At 41.0% G+C, this 22,861-nt stretch overlaps 2 protein-coding genes across 2 annotated transcripts; one reads left to right on the plus strand and one right to left on the minus strand.

The window, feature by feature from the left end:
• Positions 1-3,882: 3,882 nt before the first annotated feature.
• Positions 3,883-4,987, minus strand: LOC135968639 (late cornified envelope protein 1F-like). The gene has a single exon (XM_065536256.1). The coding sequence runs from the start codon at positions 4,513-4,515 to the stop codon at positions 4,183-4,185; it is 333 nt and encodes a 110-aa protein (XP_065392328.1). The 5' UTR covers positions 4,516-4,987; the 3' UTR covers positions 3,883-4,182.
• Positions 4,988-11,806: 6,819 nt separating this feature from the next.
• On the plus strand, positions 11,807-12,475 carry LCE1C (late cornified envelope 1C). The gene has a single exon (XM_065536265.1). The coding sequence runs from the start codon at positions 11,829-11,831 to the stop codon at positions 12,183-12,185; it is 357 nt and encodes a 118-aa protein (XP_065392337.1). The 5' UTR covers positions 11,807-11,828; the 3' UTR covers positions 12,186-12,475.
• The last annotated feature ends 10,386 nt before the right edge of the window (positions 12,476-22,861 follow it).

Genomic DNA, 22,861 nt, shown 5'->3' on the forward strand with positions numbered 1-22,861 from the left:
TTGCAATGAGCCGAGATGGTGCCACTGCACTGTAGCCTGAGCGACAGTGAGACTCCAACTCAAAAAAAGAAAAAAAGTTGATTCTCTCCTTCATAAGTTTTTAATTCAAAGGAATAAATAGTAAATTTGCAATAGAGAAAGCTGGCAGATCAAGTGGTCGAAGTCATATCTCCAGGAATGGGACAATTAAACATCATGTAAGGCTTGACATCATGCTCTAAGGACAACACCACTTTTGTGGAATATTTGCAAAAATGTGTAATCTGAGCCTGGTCAAGAGGAAACATCAGACAAACCCAAATTGAGGGGCATTCTACAAAACCAATGGTTTTTTAAAAAGGTCGGTGTCAAGGAAGACAAAGAAAGACTGTAGAACCATTTCAGACTGGAGGAGACTGAAGAATGGCTTCACTTTATCTGTAGACATGCTGAGAATTTGGAAATTTAATTTGTATTGTAATTCAGTCATTCACTGAAAAGATTTGGGGTTTAGTTTTTAGCAGTTTCAGCTCTGAGACTACAGAAGATAAGGGTTTCTTTCAGGACAGACATAAAATCTTTCAGGTTATTTATGTGCTGCCTGGTTATTTATGTGGTGCACAAACTGAGGATTCAAATCCTGGACCTCATCATTTTCTTCTCCCATCTTACTTAACACAATGAGGAGCAACCAGCCAATCTCTTTATATTCATTTGTTTGACAAAAGTATTCTCAGGTAGCAAATCCATGGCCACTCAAAACCTTGTCTCTTATAAGCATTTGATTAGAAACATCCAATAGTGATATTTTACATATCCCTATAGCCACATTTACTGTCAGTGTTCTCTTCACTATGGGAAATAGGGTTCATTAGTGCATTTAAATCTAGTTAGGCTAGAGAACAAATTCCAGAAATTCCAGAACTCATTCAGAAAACTTGTCCTTAAGATTATATTCCTTGAGATTCTGTTATGTTTTGGTAAAGTAAATGTGAGCAAGAAAGACAGAAAGAGGACTATTTTGCAGCAATGGCTCAAGTGACTATCAGGGATGGCAAAACCAAAATTTGTAGGGAAGGATGGCAGAATGCAGGTTCAGTGGAGAGCTGATGTTGCAGTCTCAAGTCCAAAATCATTCTGGAGACAGATTTAGTTTTAACTTTTATTTTCAGTTTAGGGGTACAAGTGCAGGTTTGTTACATAGGTAAACTTGTGCTATGGGGTTTTGTTGTACAGATTATTTCATCACCAAGGTAATAAGCCTAATATCCACTAGTTATTTTTCCTGATCCTCTCCCTTCTCTCACCCTCCACCCTCTGACAGGCCCCAGTGTGTATTGTTCCCCTGTATGTGTCCATGTGTTCTCATCATTTAGCTCCCACTTATAAGTGAGAACATGCAGTGTTTGTTTTTCTGTTCCTGTGTTAGTTTGCTAAGGATAATGGCCTCCAGCTCCATCCATGTCCCTGCAAAGTACATGATCTCATCCTTTTTTATGGCTGCATAGTATTCCTTGGTATATAGGCACCACATTTTCTTAATCCAATCTATCATTGATGGACATTTAGGATGATTCCATGTCTTTGCTACTGTGAGTAGTGTTGCAACGAACATACATGTTCATGTGTCTTTACAGTAGAATAGTTTATATTTCTTTGGGTATGTACCTAGTAATGGGATGGCTGGCTTGAATGGTATTGCTGGTCTTTAAGGAATTGCCACACTGTCTTCTACAATGGCAGAACTAATTTACACTCCCACCAAGAGTGTATAAGCATTCCTTGTTCCTGAAGGCAGAATATTTTTTCTCTCTCTGCTTATGAGTCTTTTCTCTTAAGACCTTTGACTGGCTGGCTGAGGCCTGCCCATATTATGGAGGGTAATCTGCTTTACTCAAACTCTACTGATTTAAATACTAGTCACATCTAAAAAAATATGTTCACAACAACATTTAGACTGATGACTGGTACTAGAGCAAGATCTGGGAACCATAGCCTAGCCAAGTTGACACATAAAATTAACCATCACATATGTACACATACATGCAAATATAATGGCAAATAAAATTGAAAAAGATCAGGCGCAGTGGCTCACACCTGTAATGCTAGCACTTTGGGAGGCTGAGGTGGGTGGGTCACCTGAGGTCAGGAGTTTGAGACCAGCCTGGCCAACAAGGTGAAACCCTGTCTCTACTAAAAATACAAAAATTAACAGGGCGTGGTGGCAGACACCTGTAATCCCAGCCACTTGGGAAGCTGTGGCAGGAGAATCACTTGAACCCAGGGGGCTGAGGTTGCAGTGAGCCGAGATCGCACCACTTCACTCCAACCTGGGCAAAAGAGTGAAACTCCATCTAAAACAAACAAACAAAAAATTTCAAAAAAATTGTTCAACTTTACTGATATTCAAACAAATACAAACAAAATAAAAAAGAAATATCTTGAATTTGAGAACGGAGACTAACAGATTTATTTACTTATTTCAAAATGACAATTATTTTAATGACCAACAAAATAGTATGTGACAGTTGGTGGTAATACACATGTTTTGAGATGGCAATATGAATTGGCATACCAATTCTGGATAACAATTTAATACTTATTGAGGCGTAATGAGTTTAAATTTATAATAAGCATATCTTTTTACACAAAAATTGTGTTCTACGAATTTACCTGAAGAGTTATAATATAGTTATAGTTATTAATATAGTTATAATATAGAGTTTAAATTTATAATAAGCATATCTTTTTACACAAAAATTGTGTTCTACGAATTTACCTGAAAGTAGAGATAAATGGATAAGAATGGTCATCACAGGAAATTAGATATAACAAGAGTTCAACAAGAAGAAATTGTAATGGACTTCCTTCAAGTAGTTGCATTGCAGGACATTGCTGATTTTGCTCAGGACCCATCCTCACCACCTCTCTTTGCTTTACATATGTGCATAGACTCAGGGTATGAGATAAATATATTTTAAAAAACTATACTCAATGATACTAGCAACACTATAGTAATAATTTTGTAAAAGAACATCAATTATACTGAAAAAGTTTTGGGAAAATGTTTGATACAAAATAAATGTTTAGGCTGGGCGCTGTGGCTCACACCTGTAATCCTAGCACTTAGGAAGGCTGAGGTGGGCAAATAACTTGAGGTCAGGAGTTCAAGACCAACATGGCCAACATGGTGAAACCCCATCTCTACTGAAAATACAAAAAGTAGCTGGGCATGGTGGCACACACCTGAAATCCCAGTTACCTGTGAGACTGAGGCAAGAGAAATGCTTGAACCCAGGAAGTGGTTGTTATAATGAGCCAAGATCATGCCACTGCACTGCAGCCTGAGCGACAGTGAGACTCCAACTCAAAAAAAAAAAAAGTTTATTCTTTCCTTCATAAGTTTTTAATTCAAAGGAATAAATATTAAATTTGCAATAGAGGAAGTTGGCAGATCAACTGGTTGAAGTTATATCTCCAGGAATGGGACAATTAAACATCAGGTAAGGCTTGACATCATGCTCTAAGGACAACACCACTTTTGTGGGATATTTGCAAAAATGTGTAATCTGAGCCTGCTCAAGAGGAAACATCAGACAAACCCAAATTGAGGGGCATTCTACAAAACCAATGGTTCTTTAGAAAGGTCATTGTCAAGGAAGACAAAGAAAGACTGAAGAAGCATTTCAGATTGGAGATTGAAGAATCGTGGCAACTATGTCAAGCCAATGGAGGATCCTGGATTGGATTCTGAACCAACAAAATTGTCTTTTGCTATAAAGGATATTAGTAGGAAGACTGGCGAAATTTGAATAAGGTCTGTAGATACTAACATCTTGGGAGAGCCTGGAGATGAGGACAGAGTATGAAAAGCAATGAAGAAATAACAGTCAAGGCAAAAAGGAATGCATATTTCTGGTTTTATTGTTTCACATCAGGCTGAGCTATGTAAAAAGACAAGCTGCAAAGGGATACAGGTCTGTGTTTTGGGCTTCCCAGAGCAACCACACATATGCAAACCGAGGTCATTAAAAGACTTTGTGGGAGAAGTTTTGGGCTTCTGAACTCCAAGACAGAAGAATCCTCTATGCTTGAGCTCAGTCTTCACCAAGACCTCTCAGCAACATGGGCAGGCCCGGAAGGAGAAGGAAGAGGAGAGGGAAATATTTGGTCGTTTGTGTTCTTCTAGGTTCAGGATCCACTTCAGCAGCAGCCTCCAGAGTGCTGGCCACTGCCCCCTCCACAGCAGCTGGAGCCCCCTGAGGGCTGGCTGCAGCAGTCAGAGCTCTGGGGTCTGTGGCAGTGGGACCTGCGGCGCCTGTGGTGGCTCAGACAGCAACCACCTCCCCCAGAGCTGCAGCAGCCCCCAGAGCTGGAGCCACAGCAGCCTCCGGAGCTGACACTGCAGCAGGAAGAGACTGGAGGGCACTTAGGGGGACACTTTGGGGGGCACTTCTGGGTGGGGCACTTGGGAGGGCACTTGGGGGTGCACTTGGGAGGGGGCTGGCACTGCTGCTGGCTCTGCTGGCAGGACATGTCGGTGGTGGGTGTTCAGGAGCTGAGAGAGAGTCAGACAGAAAGTTAGACCCAGGCAGAGGCCATCCCTGCCTATTTTTGCCCTTTCAGCATCATTTCTAATCCCTTCATTTTGATGAACTCCTTAGTGTAGTTGTAGCTAATTAATCACGGGAATGTGCATTATTTCTAATAGTTGGCTAAGCACACTTATAGCCTCTGTTTTGAACCTTATGCTTTTTATATACTTATAAAATCATAAAGCATTTTCAACTATTTTATAATTAGAAAGCCGAAGCCAAAAGATATTAAGAGAGCATTCTTAAAATCAAGCATGTAGTATGTAGAGGAGACATTCTGCTTCAACTACACACCTGAATCATGAAAACAATCTAGAAAGGGGTTTGGAAATAAAATTGTTTTTCAAGGGGAAACAGTCATTCTCTCTTGGAAGAATTTTCTAGATTGTTGTAAGGACACAGAAGTTCAGAACTGCAAAGGAAGTTGGAAAACTAACTGAGGAAAAATATCATTGAATTAAGTTGAGGCTTGTATCCAGGTTTCCGACTTAGTCCAATGCTCTGAAATTCTCAGCAAACACCGTACCGAATGCTCAGCACTTATATTTTGTTGTCTACTGTCCTTGCCTTACCAAGTTAAGTACCATTAAATGTGAGTTTAGGGGAGTCAGTTAGCTGTGATATCCTCTACACTGGCTGGGAACCACTGTTTCCATCTCAACTTTTCAGGAAAGGACAGTTATATTTTTCAAGGTAAACCTCCCTTTCTGAAAGCAGTTACAGGTGAACATGGGAGGCAATGTTGCAATGCCTTCAGACTAGAGACCCAAGAACTCTAGATCCATCTCATTTCTCCAGAACACCATCTCAGGACTCCTCCTTCTCATGTCCCTGGTCTGTCCCCATTGCCCTTGCTCAGTTTTCTTGAGACTCCCTCCTTCACTCATATGAATGCCAGCACCACCCCAGCCCTGGAGTCGATGCCCGGCCTCCCCTCCTGCCCTGATCTAGGCATTCCTTTGTGGGAGCCTCTGATAGAGTACCCAGGGAACACTTACTGAGGTCACAAGCAGCACAGGGTCCTTCAGCACCTCGGGAAGTGAATGGATGGGGTTCTCTGGCCCTGAGCCCTTTTATCCTGTCCTTTGGGCTCTTCCTCCAGTAGTGAGACAGGGCCTGGGCATGAGAGGACCTGCCTCCTGACACCCACGTAGGTCCTGTGACAGGTGGTGACTGGCAGCTCTGCACATGTCTGCCTTCATGGGTGTTCAGGAGAGCTGCTACCAGCATGGAATATGACCACTTAGAAATAGAGGTGGGGTGGGGAAATCCCTACTATCATCTCCTGCTTTGATCTGCCTGAAGGGCACCTGCCTTTAAGGTTCTCACTTCTCATTCTTGGAGCTTTGAAGTTTTGGCCCTAATACTGCCCTTCTTGCCTCCCCAGTGTTAATGAGCCCATGAAACCTGGTTCAAACCAAATTGTTATGTATTCCAATTTTATTCTTTACAGGTTACCCTGATACAATATGTATTATGGATTACATGGTTTTAACTCTATAGAAATGGCATCATACTTAAGACACTCATTTTTGACTTGTTCTCTTCCTTAAACATTATTTTTGTTAGTTACTCAAGTTGATCTGTATAGCCATAGTTTACTCATTTTCACAACTGTGTAGTGTCCATCTTATGAGTGCATCATGATTTGTTAGCTTCTCTCTTTTGGATGGACATTTAGAGTGTTCTCACTTTTCACTGTATCAATATTGCAGCTATGGAAATTTTTGTGCATGTCTACTTGTGTATTTGTGGGAGAGTCTCACCAAGTTATGTACCTATAAGTAGAAGTGCTGAATTTTGGATCACACCTATCTCTCCAAATTGCTCATATTGATTTCAGTTTGCATCAATGGTGTATAAGAATCATTCTTGCTGCACATTGTTACTAAACTTCAGTAATTGCTGTTTGATGGATGTGCATTGGTATCTGTCTGTAGTTTAATATGTGTTCCTCTGCTTTGTAGTAATCAGAGCATATTTTAATATATTTTTGGTTATTTGAGCTTTCTCTTCTGTGACTGGTCTGCTTTTTCTTAAAAATGTTTTTCAATTTGTTTATCTGCTTTTGTTAGTATTTGTAAATGTTCTTTACATATTCTAGTTACTAATGTACTGCTATTAAATGCATTGTGAATACCTTTTCCAAGCAAGTATGTTCCTGTTTGCATTTTAATGGTGTCATTTGATGAACTAGTGTTTTATTTTTAACATAGTTGAATTTCTGCAGCAATAACTATAGTTTGTGATTTTCATGATTTTAATAAATCTCAACCATTTGTAAGTCCAGAAATCTTTTCCCTATCTTTAAAAAGTTGAAATTTTTTCCTTTTTAAAAATGAAGGTTTTGGCCGGGCGCGGTGGCTCAAGCCTGTAATCCCAGCACTTTGGGAGGCCGAGGCGGGTGGATCACGAGGTCAGGAGATCGAGACCATCCTGGCTAACATGGTGAAACCCCGTCTGTACTAAAAATACAAAAAACTAGCCGGGCGTGGTGGCGGGCTCCTGTAGTCCCAGCTACTCGGAGGCTGAGGCAGGAGAATGGCGTGAACCTGGGAGGCGGAGCTTGCAGTGAGCCGAGATCGCGCCACTGCACTCCAGCCTGGGTGACACAGCGCGAGACTCCGTCTCAAAATAAATAAATAAATAAATAAATAAATAAATAAATAAAAATGAAGGTTTTTATTCAATCAAGAAAGGAATTTTTGTTCACTTTATGTATTTTAAACATTTTTCTGAATGGATAACCAATTGCCTTAGTATTGTAATAAAATTTTCCATTTCCCCCCACTCATCTGAAATACCTATGGGTCAGAATCAATTTTTCACATTTCTGTAGATTTATAATTGGGTGAACAATTCTTGTCATTGTCAATTTGTCAGCACCTCTGAGAACATCTGCTGCCTTAATTATCATAGGTGTATAATCAATTGTGATATCTAAATCACACAGGTTCCATCATTCCTTAAGATTGTTTTGGTGATTACTAAACCTTTGTTATTTTATATAAACATTAGAGTCAGTTTGTCACATCCCACACAATGAAGATGAAGCAAAACAAATCATCATTAGAATTTTGATGAAAACATCATTGAGAATATGCATTAATTCATGAAAAATTATTATATTTTATTATAATTTTTTTCTACTCACCCATATATATGGTATAACTCTTTATTATGATATTCTGTAATGCTATTTAATAATCTTCTCATTTTATCAAATGTATTTTACATTAAAATTGTATGTTAGACTTTATGTAATTTTGCTATTTTAAATGGCAAGTTTTAAAATATTTTTGAATTACTTGTTGCTGGTTAATATAAATTTATTCTTACATCTTGCAACTTTTCTAACTCTTAATGTTCTTTTAATTTTCTGTAGTAATCATTCTTGTCTGTATATCTTCTTTCTCAAAGTTTTCCTCTTTAAGTTAAATTCTTGGAAGTACAACTCTTGGATAAAAGGTATGTACATTTAAAATTTTGATTTGTATACAGAAAATTATTATTAGTTGAGTAATGGGTCACCAAATTTCATCTGAATTTTCATTATTATTCCAATTTATAAGACTCATTTCTTATCAACTTCAGCAATACTGTTTTGTTATTGATTTTCAGTTTCTTCTAGTTCAATATAAAGGAATATCTTCTAATCCTTATCATCCTTGAAATGGATGGGCTGTGCTTCTAGATCAGAACTACTAATGTAAGGTGAGTAACCAATATCTTAACTACTCTCGCATTAAATACATTGTTTGGAACAACATGAGCCACAGCCAGGCAATTCAGTGGCAAACTCAGACTTCATCCTTGAAAGACTATCCTTGTTTTATATACAAGTCTTTGGTTGTTTGTATATGCAAATATGAAATAACAAATTTCAAAATGTATTGGTCACTTGTATTTCTTTCCAAGCTATCTGTTTGTTCATGCACTTTGCCCACTCATTTGTAGATAGCCTTATTTCTTTTCTATAAAGTTGTAAAGACTTACTATTTATCATAGATTTTAATATGATTCCTTACTTATGTACTTTACTTTTTCTCAGCTGGTTATTTATATTTTTCATCTTTTAAAATTATGCTTTCTGACATATAGTATTTCTTTCATTATGTGATGAGATTTATCAAGTTTTTTCATGCTTACATATTTTATCCAATTACTTATAAAGAAATAATTAGATATTCTGTATATTCTTCTAATAATTTTGGAGTATCAGTTTATTGTTACTACTCTATGCAGGGGTTGCAGAGGAAGGAAATAAATTACAAATCACTGACGTATGGTGCTGGCTCTGGGACACAGAGTAAGATCTACTGAGTCTAAGTTAATTTTTACTGGGTCTCAGCATTCTTCCAACCTATCTCTTGTGATATGAGAGTCTGACCACATACAAGTGTACTTTCAGAAAGTCACTCCTTTGCTAGTGCATATTGTTAGCATTAAAAAGGTACCAAATTCAATAAATTTCAAATGCTATTGAAATCTAACACCAAACATAAGGAAACAATACTCACGATGTTACATCATATTGCTACCTTATTAACCCAATCCATGCCAGATTAATTGACAGTTTGGGTGCTACCCTTTGTGGTATCAGAGTCACGGACAGAATAGCTTCTAATCCTCATCATCCTTGGAATGCATGGGCTGGGCTTCTGGCTCAGAACGGCCAGTGTAAGCTGAGTAATCAGTATCTTGACTACTCCATTATTAAATACATTCTTTGGAACAACATGAACCATAGCCAGGTAATTCAGTGGTAGACTTCTGCAGGGTGATAAGGCTAGTATACTGTAATGTAAATGTCTCAGAGTGAGAATTCCAATGATGACGGCTTACGTCATACACAAACTAAAGATGATGCTAATAGTAATCAATTCATTTTTAAATTGCTTACCTATGGAGTCCACCTGTGTTTTAGAAACTGTTGAGGGGTACATAAATATTAGAACCAACCTGCAGAATCAAGCGTAGTTTATCGTAGTCATATTTGAAAACTAAGACTCATAACAAAGTTACAGTTGAATGGCACTGTTTTAGAAATGCATAGGTCATGGAATAAAGCCTGGATGTTGAAGAAGGAGGGTTACCCAAATGAATATAAATTGTTCTACCATAATGACATATGAATGTGTATGTTCACTCCAGCACTATTCACAATAGCAAAGACATGGAATCAACCTAAATACCTATCATTGGTAGACTGGATAAAGAAAATGTGGTACACATATACCATGGAATAGTATGCAGCCATAAAAAAGAATAAGATCATGTCCTTTGCAGAAACACGGATGGAGCTGGAGGCTATCATCTCTCCTTAGAAAGCAGGTGTAATTTGAAAATATTAATGCATTGGCATTTGTTTAGGGAAAATGACATGTTATAAACTCTCCAACAGAAACTTCCTTTACATTATTTCATTGACTCTCAGACATCCCTGGACAATTATTTTTATATTATCTCTATTACAGAGTTGATAAACTGAGAACAAGAATGATGAGGTATTAATGTTTTTCATAAGGTAATGCGGGTAATAAGTGGCAGAATCAGGTTTCTCTCTAGGTCTGACTCTTTAACCAGTTACCTAATGGCTGTAATACAGAAACACACACACACACACACACACACACACACACACAGTCCTTCTCTCTCTCACACACACACACACAGACACACACGCACACACAGAGCTATAAAATAGTTGAGGGTTGGAGGATTCTATGAAACTTGAGTTAAGCCAGGTTGCCCAGAGCCACAGAGGTAAGATTTGGAAGTTAACAAAACAGAGAACTCAAGCTCCAAAACCAAACAGCTTAAGTATTCTCCACGGAGATCAAGACAGGAAATGATGGTAGGGATTTTCCCACTCCATTTCTATTTCTAAGTGGCCATAGTCCAAGCTGGGAGCAGCTTTTCTGAGCCCCATGGAGGAAAGCAAGTGAGGAGCTGCCAGTCACCACCTGCCTCAGAACCCATGTGGGTGTCAGAAGGCAGGTCCTCTCATGCCCAGGCCCTGTCTCACAGCTGGAGGCAGAGCCCAGGCCAGGATAAAAGGGCTCTGGGCCTGAGCACCCCATCCACTCACCTCCTGAGGTGTTGAAGGACCCTGTGCTGCCTGTGACACTGGTAAGTGTCCTTTGAGAATAGGAGCTGGGGCTTCCACAGAGGGTTGCTCAGTCCTAGGCAGGAGGGGAGGCTGGGCAGGGCCTTGAGGGCTGAGATCCATCTGGATAGAAGTCAAGACCTCAGAAAGATTGAAGGAGGGTGTGCAGAGGAGGCAGGGAGAGGGCCAACTGGTAACACAAATAAGAATTAGATGGCTCTGTCTTTGTGCTTCAGCTGGCTGAGTTTTAAGGACAGAGGGAGTTGAAACCCAGGCAAACAGTCTCCGCTAGAACAACTTCAAACAGGACACTTACTTTTCAGAGCAAAACTGTGACACTCCTTGTAAATTTGAGCTGGAGATAGTAGCTCTCAATCAGTGGAGTTGACATAATTAATGGATCTTTTAGGGCTCTTTGAAACCCACTTATCTCTAGATTCAAATTGGAATTGAGAATCTCTTTAAGTAGTTAGACATAGCAAGCTGAGGATCACTGTGCCAAGATGTTACTGTGAGGCCTTTGTGTGATGAATATGGCAGTGCACCAGCCTAGAGCCAGGGTATCTGAGTTCAAATCCCCTCTATGCATCACAAATACTGTTCTTCAGCATCTTCCTTAACAAAGGGGGCCTCTGAGACCAGCCTGTCTCCAAAACCATTTACAATTGTACATTCACAGGTTTTTTACAAGACAAAGTCTCCTAGGAAGTTACTCCAAGAGATAATCCTTCTTTATCTTTTCCCAAGAAAATATTTATATTCCCAGGTTTCCACACTGGACAGTTTCAGAGTTTTATATGACACGAGAAAAATTGCTTCCTATAATTTACTAAATGTTTAATCTTGACAGATGTTTTTTCATATGGCTTACTGCCTCAGTTTCCTTCTTTGTAAAGGATATAGTAATTCTTGACTGTCTTAAGATGAAATTGTGAACCCAAAAGATACAGTGTAAGAGCATTCTCCAAACTACAAGAAATAACAAAATTTTCAGCGATTAATGATTTACCATGGCATTTAAATAGTTCCTCAAAATAAAGGAAATAGAAACAATGTGGAAAGGACAAGAATAGGCAGCAGTGGCCTCTGCCTGGGTCTAACTTGCTATTTGACTCTCTTTCAGCTCCTGAACACCCACCACCGACATGTCCTGCCAGCAGAGCCAGCAGCAGTGCCAGCCCCCTCCCAAGTGCACCCCCAAGTGCCCTCCCAAGTGTCCCACCCAGAAGTGTCCCCCAAAGTGTCCCCCTAAGTGCCCTCCAGTCTCTTCCTGCTGCAGTGTCAGCTCTGGAGGCTGCTGTGGCTCCAGCTCTGGGGGCTGCTGTGGCTCCAGCTCTGGGGGCTGCTGCAGCTCTGGGGGTGGTGGCTGCTGTCTGAGCCACCACAGGCGCCGCAGGTCCCACTGCCACAGACCCCAGAGCTCTGGCTGCTGCAGCCAGCCCTCAGGGGGCTCCAGCTGCTGTGGAGGGGGCAGTGGCCAGCACTCTGGAGGCTGCTGCTGAAATGGACCCTGAGCCTAGAAGAGTGGAATCCAGGACAGCAAACTGCCACGGACATCCCCCTTCTCCTCCTAGGCCTGCCTGAGAGGCTCTCAGGTCCAAGGGAAAGCTCTGAACTTGCCAAGACCATATCTTCTCTCTGGAGCCCAGAAACTCAGATCCTTTCTTGGATCTCCATTCACTGGCCTTGGATTTCACCTTTGTGGCTACCCTCCCACCCTCTGTCTAAGCCCCTAGCTCACTCCATGCTGTTTGCTGTGTGCATCTGCTGATTAAAGCAATGAAACAAGGAATCCGCTCAGTGTCTTATTCTATGAGGACCCTATTCTCCTTGAGTGGCTCTTGTTCTCCTCACCCTGTCCTCTGCAGGTGGTGGCCTTGGAATCTCAGGGGACAGTGGGGCACTCTGGAGTGAATTGGGGTTAATGGGGGCAGGAGTGGGAAGGGACCATTGCTCCCAACTCTGTCTGTCCTATGTCAACTGGTCTGAAGCAGCATCGCTTCTGACCAAGTCTGAACTGTCTCTTATAAACACAGCTTCTTTGTGTTTGGTCCCCTTCAAGGGCCTGACCAGTCTCTCTATGCTTCTCTTTCTCTGTGAGTGCAGTCTGCTCCTCCTGACCCAGCCCCACCAACATCCTTCCTCCCTCACACACATATGTGTGTGTACACACACATCACATGCAAAAACACACACTTCTGCACATCTCCAGGTGCACACACAAACATGCACACGCTTGCATGTATATACCTGGACAAAAAAGAAAAATATAATAAATAAACAAATGAAATAAAAGAGAACAAAACCCATGAATATATTTTGAAAATACAGTTTTCCCACTGACTACTTCTGCAATAAGTTTAGTTCCAGGCACATTTGCAAGTAAAAGTTGCTTTTCTATTAACCTTCCATCAAATCTTGTTGCTTTCTTCCTTTTCCGTCTTCATTAAATTATCTACACTTTATTCCAGAACACAATCCCTATACCATATTTCTCAATTTGCCCGTGACTCTCTATAGAAAAATGTGTGTGCTTCTTAAGTATTCCATTTAAGACTTAACAGAAAGTGTTTCCAACTTCTTTTCTAAGGCTTACCATTCATACCTCCCATGAAACCCCACCGCTAATGCTGCTGTCGGGATTTAAAAAGTTTTAACCACCCATGTGGCCATGACCTTGTACTAGTAGCTGATGGGGACTGCACAATAGAAGTCACAAATTGTGCTGTCCAAAGTTTCATTAAAACTTGGTTCATGAGGTACGTCAAAAATAAAAAAGGAAAACGAAGCAAGTGAGATTTGAACGGTGTCTCAGAAAGAAAAAATATATTGGAATAAAACATAGAGACAAAGTAGGAAGAGCCATCTTCGAAGTATAGCTAATACGCAGTCCTGCTTAGCAAAGCCTAAATTAGAGGAATTGTACAGAGTCTTATGCACAGAGCGTTGAATGTCACTCAATGGACATTGACCTTGATCCTGAACACAGTGCAGAGCTCTGGATGAGATTTTCTTAATGGTTAGGGGTAATTATTTCTGGAGTGCGGGATGGCGTGGAAAGATCATTTTTGGATTTCAATGAAGATTAGAAGCATGGAGAAACCCTAGAGAAGTGAGGCAGTGTAACTTCAGGGAAGGCCACGCATCTTGAGATACATGGTACGGTAATAATAGAACAAGGCTGATTATATATCGATGTCTATATCTACTTCTATATCTATCTATGCCTATGTCCATATACATATCTCAGATATTGATTCTCTATACCCATTATGACCTGGATATTGGTATTACTGTGGCCATTTCCACCCCATCACATGTTCTGGAGAATTGTTTTGGACACTTCTTGAAAAGATAACTTTTTCACACGATTACTCCCTAGTCTGATCTGCTTTCATCTAATTAGTTCATTTTTTAAATAATATTGCCCTCAAGATATGAAAGAAACACCTGTTATATACCACATTGACATTAGTAAATCTTAATCTCCTAAAAATGTTTTTAAATAGACCTTCACACAAAAACTTTTGTTCGTGTCGAAACAAAGCAATGATACTAAAACTTTCCCATTGTATTTCAAGTCCTCCTGTTTTTTTCAGGTCTTCCAGCCTCCTCCACTAGGGAACTCTTTTCCATGGGGTCCTTCACTCCACATAGGGCCTGAGACTTGGACCATCTCAAAAAGTATTCTTTCCCTTTAAATTATTGATAGACAGGTGTTTCATACGAGGGTTCACTGTGTTACAGGAACTTTAACATGCATTTTCTCCTACAACTTCATTGATCCTCACGACATCCTGGAGACTAATCTTTATTATCTTCATTTGAAATTTCAGGAAACAGAGGATGAGATAATTGGGGATTTTCAGAAGTAACACAGCTAATAAGTGACAGAACCGGGATTCTGTCCCAGGTGTGTCTGACTCCTACCAGGCTTGTAACTGTGATGGTATAGACATGTATTTGCACACGCACGCACACGCGCGCGCGCGCACACACACACAATCTGGGACACATCAGGGACGTTAAAAGACTTCTGTAAAATTTTAGCTTAAATGATACCATCAGGGATATAGAAAAAGAGGGCTTGGAGAAAAAACTCCAAGAAAAAGGTCTAAGACAGCTCCAAGAAAAATGAGGTGGCACTAATGGGAGCTATTCTGATCTTCTGTGGAGGGAGGCAGGTGAGAAGCTGCTGGTTTATCACCTGATCATACAACCCACGTGGGTGACAACAGGCAAGTCCTCTTATGCCCAGGTGCTGCCTCACCCATCAGGGGCACAGCCCAAGGCCAGGATAAAAGGGCCTCCTTGATGCTGTTCCAGTGTGAGATTCAGGAAAAGACTTGTTCATCTCCATAAATAATTAAGACTCAATCATTAGTAAAGTCTTGTTCAGGACTGCACACTGTTTAAGGGTAAATGTCCAAATTCCTGCAGTGAAATAAGACTTTGTGTGCTCCCTCTCATTTAAGTCTTTGTCATGTACTCTCAGAAATGACCTGAAGCTGAACTGGATTATTTTCTGTACCTCAATTATGCTTCTCTCTGCAATGCAAGCCATGGTCTCTACCCTTCTAGGACAGAGTGGCTCAATCCCAATTTTTTTCCCTTCCTGTGGCGTATCACTCTAATGACATAATAGTAAATTCTTTGATGGCTTGCCTTGGGTGTTTCATATTTCTTTACCTCAATTATTCAACACAGGGCTATGCGCACAATGGATGTTTAATGATTTTAAATCCGCTCATTGGTATTAGCATTGGCTTTACAGTTTATAAACAGCTATTCCTTATGACTCAGGCCACCCTCATAGGAGACACACTCTGAGACAGGCTCATTGAGGGGTGTGGGCCACATCACCCTGAGAGGTCTGCCACCATCTCTCCTGGGTATGATGTTTGTTCTCCTGCTCAGATTGTTCCAAAGGGCTTAGTAACGGAGGAGTGGTCAGGACATTGATTCCCAGGTTGTCACAATGGCAGGTCTACTCAGAAGTTCAACTCCTGGTATCTAGGATGATGGGGCTGGGATGCCATCTGGTCCATGCCTCTGCCTTCATGCAGGGCAACTCCAAGCCCTCAACTGACCTGACTTGGATGTAGGTGATGAGTCGGCAACATGGTTGTATCAGAAAGTCTGGAAATTAAGTCTTGGCCTTGAGAAATCATAGCCTAGATTTCAGGTCAATACAGACATGTTGATCAGCAAAGCATTGATTTTCTGAGGGTCAAGGCATTTGTCTTTTACATCATCAACATTTTTTCATAACATGGGATGGAAGGAAACATTACTGAGATCTAACTGGAAATACGATAGTTAAAGTGGAGTTATATTTTTATCTCTCTGCATCAGAGCCAGCACCAAGGAAACTAGTGATCTTGTTTTGCTTTCTCATCTTGACAAACTTAATAATTATACATGAAGGAACTCATACAACTGAATGGCAACAATCAAACAACCCAATTTAAAAATGAGCAAAAGACTGAATAGCTATTTCTCAAAAGACATACAAATGTCCAACAGGTGTACAGAAAAAGGTGCTCAATCTCACTAATCATCAGGGAAATGCAAATCTGAACCACAATGAGATATCACTTCATGCCTGTTAAAATGGCTATTAACAGAAGGATGAAATATAACAAGTGTTGGCAAGGATGTGGCAAAAAGGGAATTATTGTACACTGTTGGTGGAAATATAAATTGGTACAGCCATTATGTAAAACCATATGGAATTTCCTAAAAAGAAAATAAAACTACTTCATGATCTACTAACTCCACTTCTGGAAATAAAATCAGTATTTTCCAGAGATATCTGTACTCCCAGCGTTATTTCAGCATTATTAGCAATAACCAAGATCTGGAAACAACCTAAATGTCTCTCAGTGGATGAGTGAATTTTAAAGATTCTGAATATATATACTGTATAGCAGAGGGAATATTATTCAGCCTTGATGCTGCTGATTTGATGCATTATGCCTATTTATTTGCGTACGTTGAACCATTCTTGCATTTCTGGGATGAATCCCACTTGATCATGGTGAATAATTTTTTTAGGGTAGTGTTGAATTCTGTTTGCTAGCATCTTGTTGAGTATTTTTTGCATCTATGTTCATCAGAGATATTGGCCTGTAGTTTTCTTTTTCTAGTGTGTCTGTTTGGTTTTGATATCAGGGTGATTCTGGCCTTGTAGAATGAGTTTAGAAGTGTTTGGTGTTCTTCAATTTTTGGAAGTAGTTTGAGTAGAATCAGAATTAGTTCTTCTTTAAATGTTTGGTAGAATCCAGTAAGGAATATATCAGGTCTGGGGAGTTTTCTTGATGGGAAACTTTTTATTACTGCTTTAATCTCATTCCTCATTATAGGTCTGTTCAGGTTCTGTATTTCTTTATGGTTTGATCTCGGTGGGTTGTCCAGTAATTTTTCTGTTTTTTTCTAGGTTTTCCAATTTGTCTGTGTACAGTTGTTCATAAGTCTCTAATTATCCTTTATATTGTGGTGATATAAGTTATTATGTTTCATTTTTTATCTGATTTTATTTTTCTGGGGCTTCTCTCTTTTCTTCTTGGTCTAGTTTAAGTTTTGTCAATAGATGCTGAAAAAGCATTCAATAAAATTCAGCATCTCTTGGTGGTTAAAAACCTTCAAGACATTACCTGTAGAAGGAACATGCCTCAACATGATAAAACCCACACCTAATATCATACTGAATGAAGAAAAATGGAAAGGCTCTCTATTAAGTGCAAAAGAAGACAAGGATGCCCACTTTCACCCCTTTAATTCAGCATAGGGTAGAAGTCCTAGCCAGAGTAATTAGCCAAGGAAAAGAGATAAATGGCATCCAGATTTGAAAGGAAGAAGTCAAGTTATCCCTTTTGCAGATAATGTGATACTATATTTAGAAAAACTAAAGACTCCACCAAGAAACTCTTAGAACTGATAAATTTAGCAAAGTGGCAGGATACAAAATCAACATACAAAAATCAGCAGTGTTTCTAGACCCTTATAGAAATCTATCTGAAAAAGAAATCAAGAAAACAATCTCATTTATAATAGCCACAAAAAATAAAATAGCCAGAAATAAATTTAACGAAAGAAGTGAAAGAACTACAACAAAAGCTAAAAGCACTGATGAAAGAAACAGAAGACACAAACAAATGGAAAGGTGTCTCAGCCTCATGAACTGGAAGAATTAATATTGTTAAAAAGTCTGCAGTATTCAAAGCAATATACAGATTCAGTGCAATCTCTGTTGAAATACCATGTGAGCCAATTTGCCCTAATAAACTCCCTTTCATGTATACATATATCCTATTAGTTCTGTCCCTCTGGAGAACCCTGATTAATACAACAGAAAAAAAAGGCTTAACATTTTTATGGAACCCTAGAAGACTCCAAATAGCGAAAGTGGTCCTGAGCAAAAAAGAATAAAGCTGAAGGCATCATGTTACCTGATTTCAAATTATACTACAAAGTTATACTAACCAAAACAGTATAGTACTGGCATAAAAACAGACGTATGGACCAAAAAAACAAAACAGAAAATCCAGAAATAAATCTATAAACTTATAGCCTATTTTTAAACCTTACTGCAAATAATGATTAATAAATAATCAACTACAGTTTTAGAGTGTTCCTAGTAATTGTGGTTACAAGAGTGTATACATTTGGTAAAACTAATTGAATCGCATATTTTAAAAAGGAGTTTTATTGTGTGAAAATTATGCATCAATAAAAGTGATTTAGATTTAAAAATTAAAGATTTATTCCATATAATGTGTGTATATGAAAATATATGTGTATATATACACATACACACACTTATATTTATATGTCTACTACGTGTACATACAATCTGAAGGAGGAGTCCGGGGAGATTGTTAGTGGAAGGAGTGGGGACCGAGGAACACAAGGGTGAAGAGGTGACAGTGAGAAGGAGGATGAAGTCGGCCTCCTGGCCATGCCTAAGGGACACAGTTACAAACACGAAAGGAACCAGAAGTTGAAAGAACAATGCTTCTTAAAACTACCTCAGGCCCTTGGTTTAAAAGGAAAACACAGAAAGAAGAAAAAACACAAAACACACAAAAATGCAAGCTTTTTCCTCCTGAACCCTTTCCCCATCCCCTGTCCACCAAGGCCTCAGCAGCCACCAGCAGACACAGGGGAGCAGAACAAGCATGACACAAACGGGAAAATCAAGCAGGCTAGTAACAAGTTGGGGAGCAGATTCTGGACTTTATTTCTTCAGTTTAGGCAGCAGGATACAGCAGTGTGAGCTGCGCAGGAAGTAGGTGTGTGCTTTGGGGTTCCCAGGGAAGCCATGGATATGCAGAAGAAAATCTCTGAACGCCATTAAGGAGAAAGATTTTGGGTTTCCTGACACCAGGCCAGAGGGATTCTCCAGGCAAGACTTCAAGCTTTTGCTGGAACCTCTCAGCTATTCAGGCAGAATCGGAAGGAAGAGGAAGTCAAGGTCCACTTCAGCAACAGCCTCCAGAGTGCTGGCCGCTGCCCCCTCCGCAGCAACTGGAGCCCCCCGATGGCTGGCTGCAGCAGTCAGAGCTCTGGGGTCTGTGGCAGTGGGACCTGCGGCGCCTATGGTGGCTCAGGCAGCAGCCACCTCCCCCAGAGCTGCAGCAGCCCCCAGAGCTGGAGCCACAGCAGCCCCCAGAGCTGGAGCCACAGCAGCCTCCGGAGCTGACACTGCAGCAGGAAGAGACTGGAGGGCACTTAGGGGGACACTTTGGGGGACACTTAGGGGCGGGGCACTTGGGAGGGCACTTGGGGGTGCACTTGGGAGGGGGCTGGCACTGCTGCTGGCTCTGCTGGCAGGACATCTTGGCGGTGGGTGTTCAGGAGCTGAAGGAGAGTCAAATAACAAGTCAGATGCAGGCAGGGGCCACCTCTGCCCCTGTGACACTCTTAGCATCTCTCACGTATAAATGCATCATCTTCAGGAGTTTTATTTCCAATAACTTCCTCAAACTCTCACATCATCTTTTTCAAGCTTCGGATATCTTTGAATGTCAGACAATTGTAAACTAAGACTAAACAATATTGCAAAATGCATCTAAGATGCTAATGTGTTGTCAGTAGAGGAAGAAATTATTACAAATATGTCTTCAGACTGAAATTGTCTGATTTACGAGTCATTTAAGGAAAATTTATTTTTAAAGGAGAAGAGGCAGTCATTCTCTCTGGTCATAACTTGCAAGACAATTTTACTTGGGAAGGTCAGCATTGCACAGGATCTTGGAGACTACTAGTCAGTAAACTCACTTCGATAGAGAGAGATAAACTCAGCAATTGCTGCAGACCTAGTACTTGAACCCTGACCCCCTGATCTCATGTTGGAGCTCAGACTTCCTCACTCACCATCTGCTCAGGCTGATGGGCTGACACAGTGGGTCTCAGGCTTGGTGAGTGCTAACCAAGCTGGGAAGTTTGTGAACAAATCTCAGACCCATGAAAATGTGGGGTTCACAAACCCCAAAGAGCCTTTAGTCCCATGTCCACAGCTCTAGTTCTTCCCTTGCAGGCAGAGACAGGGTTGTATCTTCAGAAGTGGGCTTCCCTCCCGTGGGCTGCCAGAGTGGAGCAGGTCTCTCTGCTTCAAGGTTCCCATTCTGGACCACCCACCTCATCCCAGAGCAGTTTGTTTCCTCTGGAGTTCAAAGGCACATGGCACAGCCAGCCAGCCAGCTCTTTTCCTCTTCTCCTTTCTGCTCCCAGTTAGTGCCAGACCCCTTTTTGCCCCCGCCCCTTCAGTCTTTTCTAAACCCTCCACCTCTGACAACATGACCCTAGCCCCTGAGGCCCCGCCCTTCCTTCCCTCCTGCTCTGTTCTAAGCATCCTTGCTCCTGTTCTTACCGGAGTCACAGGCAGCACAGGGTTCTTCAGCACCTCAGGAGGTGAGTGGATGGGTGGTCTGGCCCCGAGCCCTTTTATCCTGGCCTGGGCTCTGCCCCAGCTGTGAGACAGGGCCTGGGCATGAGAAGACCTTCCTTCTGACACCCACGTGGGTCTTGTGATGGGTGGTGACTGACAGCTCCTCACCTACCTCTCTCCCCAGGCTCAAAGCAGCCACTCCCAGATAGGAAAGTGCCTACTTGAAATGGGGTTCCAGGATAACTGCTACCATCACCCACCTCATTTACTTGAAGGCTGCTTCCCTGAGAGCCTCTCAGTTCTCAGTCTTAGAACTTAGGACCTATCTCATTTCTGTCTCTTCCGAAGTACCTGATGCTCCATGTAGCCTGGGTTGAAGTTGAAGTACTAATCCCTGAGGTTTCCATGCATGTTTACTTCTGTCCCTGTGCACCACCAACCTGTGTGCTGTGGGTGCAATGTAGACATCTATACAAGTAAAACCCTTGAAGTAGAACCCGGCCCAGGACGAGGCCCTGCGAGGTGGAACTGTTGAAAGTATTTAGCCTGTACGGTTTTTTAAACCATAAAGCTGGAAGATGGAAAAGAATTAGTTACAGAAGAATTAGTTAGTTGTGAAAGTCAATAAATTAACACAAAAAAGAGAAAAGGTGCCTGTCAGAGAGACTGAAATGTTGTAGGCTCTGAATAAGTGAAACATTCATACCTTGCTGAATACAGAGTGAATATGCTGATCTTTAACAAACAAAGGGCAGCTCTTTTCTAATGAGAGTGAGTCTGGCTGTTGGTGATCTGTTTGCTTTTAAATAGCCCTTTTCTTCTGGTGGGGTCCTTGATGTGCCAGCACTGAGATGTGACGCAGGAAGCAGCTCATTAGAGAAACAAGAAGCCCCAGCTCTGCTCTTAGTATTAGTGTGAGAATCTGGACTTTTCTGGGTTCACACTGGGAGCACCGGATGATGGTCACAGATGAGAAAGAGAAAGAAAAGAGACATGGTTGTGAGACATTATAAGCCTATGCTTCATGTGGGGTCAAATGGCTGGTGGGACCCCGTCCTGGAACATAAGGGGATGGGGGCCTTTTAAGAACAAGAGTCCTTAATATTTAATGTGAATGTGTTTATGCTGCTACTTTGGAAGCCCCTGTCCTCTCTCTCCACTAGAATCACTAGCTTTCTACATGTCCACAGGATTTATATGAATGGAATGTTTTGAATTTTTACATTTTTAGGATATTAATGAAATGGGCTCCTGTTCATTCTAGGACACACTAGTCACTAAGACAGCCATGACTGCAAGGTTATCCACAAATTAAACTATTTCTTCAGAGGAAGACCAAGAAAAGCCAGATTAAATCATATGAGGGACAAGTCCTCTTCCTCCCAGCCCCTGACAGACTCTGGATATGCCCAGAACTTGGGAATGATGTCTAGGTCACAATGGACATGGTGACCCTAACCAAAACCTGGTGGAGATACATGTGTATTTATAAACACATACACAGAGCTTACATATTGAGAGAGAGGTGTGTGTGTGGGTACCCCCTTTCTCAGAGCGTCAACTATTACAGCTGCCTAGACTCCTCTGACAACGTAGTATCTCCAAACACTTGTAGTGTGTCTTTGATTCTGTTCTTTTATGACATCCAAGAAAACACTCTCCCATCCCTGTGCATAATTAACGCTAAGTCATTAGTAAAGTCTTGTTCATGATTACACACTGTATAAGGGCAAATGTCCAAATTCCTGCAGTGAAATAAGACTGTGTCTTTAGTTTAAGCCTTTGTTGTCTACCTTCAGAAATGTTCTGAAACTGAACTGGATTATATTCTGTACTTTGATTATGCTTCTCCCTGCAGTGCATGCCATGGCCTCTGTCCTTCCAGGACAGTGTGGCTCAATCCCAATTTTTTCCCCTTCCTGTGGCGTATCACTCTAATGACATAATAGTAAATTCTTTGATGGCCTGCCCTGGGTGTTTCATATTTCTTTACCTACATTTTTCAACACAAGGCTATGCGCACAATGGATATTTAATGACTTTTAAATCCTCTCATTGGTATTAGCATTGATTTACAGTTTATAAATAGCTATTCCTTATGACTCAGGTCACTCTCATAGGAGACACACTCTGAGACACGCTTATTGAGGTGTGTGGGCCACATCACCCTGAGAGGTCTGCCACCATCTCTCCTGGGTATGATGTTTGTTCTCCTGCTCAGATTGTTCCAAAGGGCTTAGTAATGGGGGAGTGGTCAGGACATTGATTCCCAGGTTGTCACAATGG

Source organism: Macaca fascicularis, chromosome 1 (genome assembly GCF_037993035.2).
Source record: "Macaca fascicularis isolate 582-1 chromosome 1, T2T-MFA8v1.1".
NCBI lineage: Eukaryota > Metazoa > Chordata > Mammalia > Primates > Cercopithecidae > Macaca > Macaca fascicularis.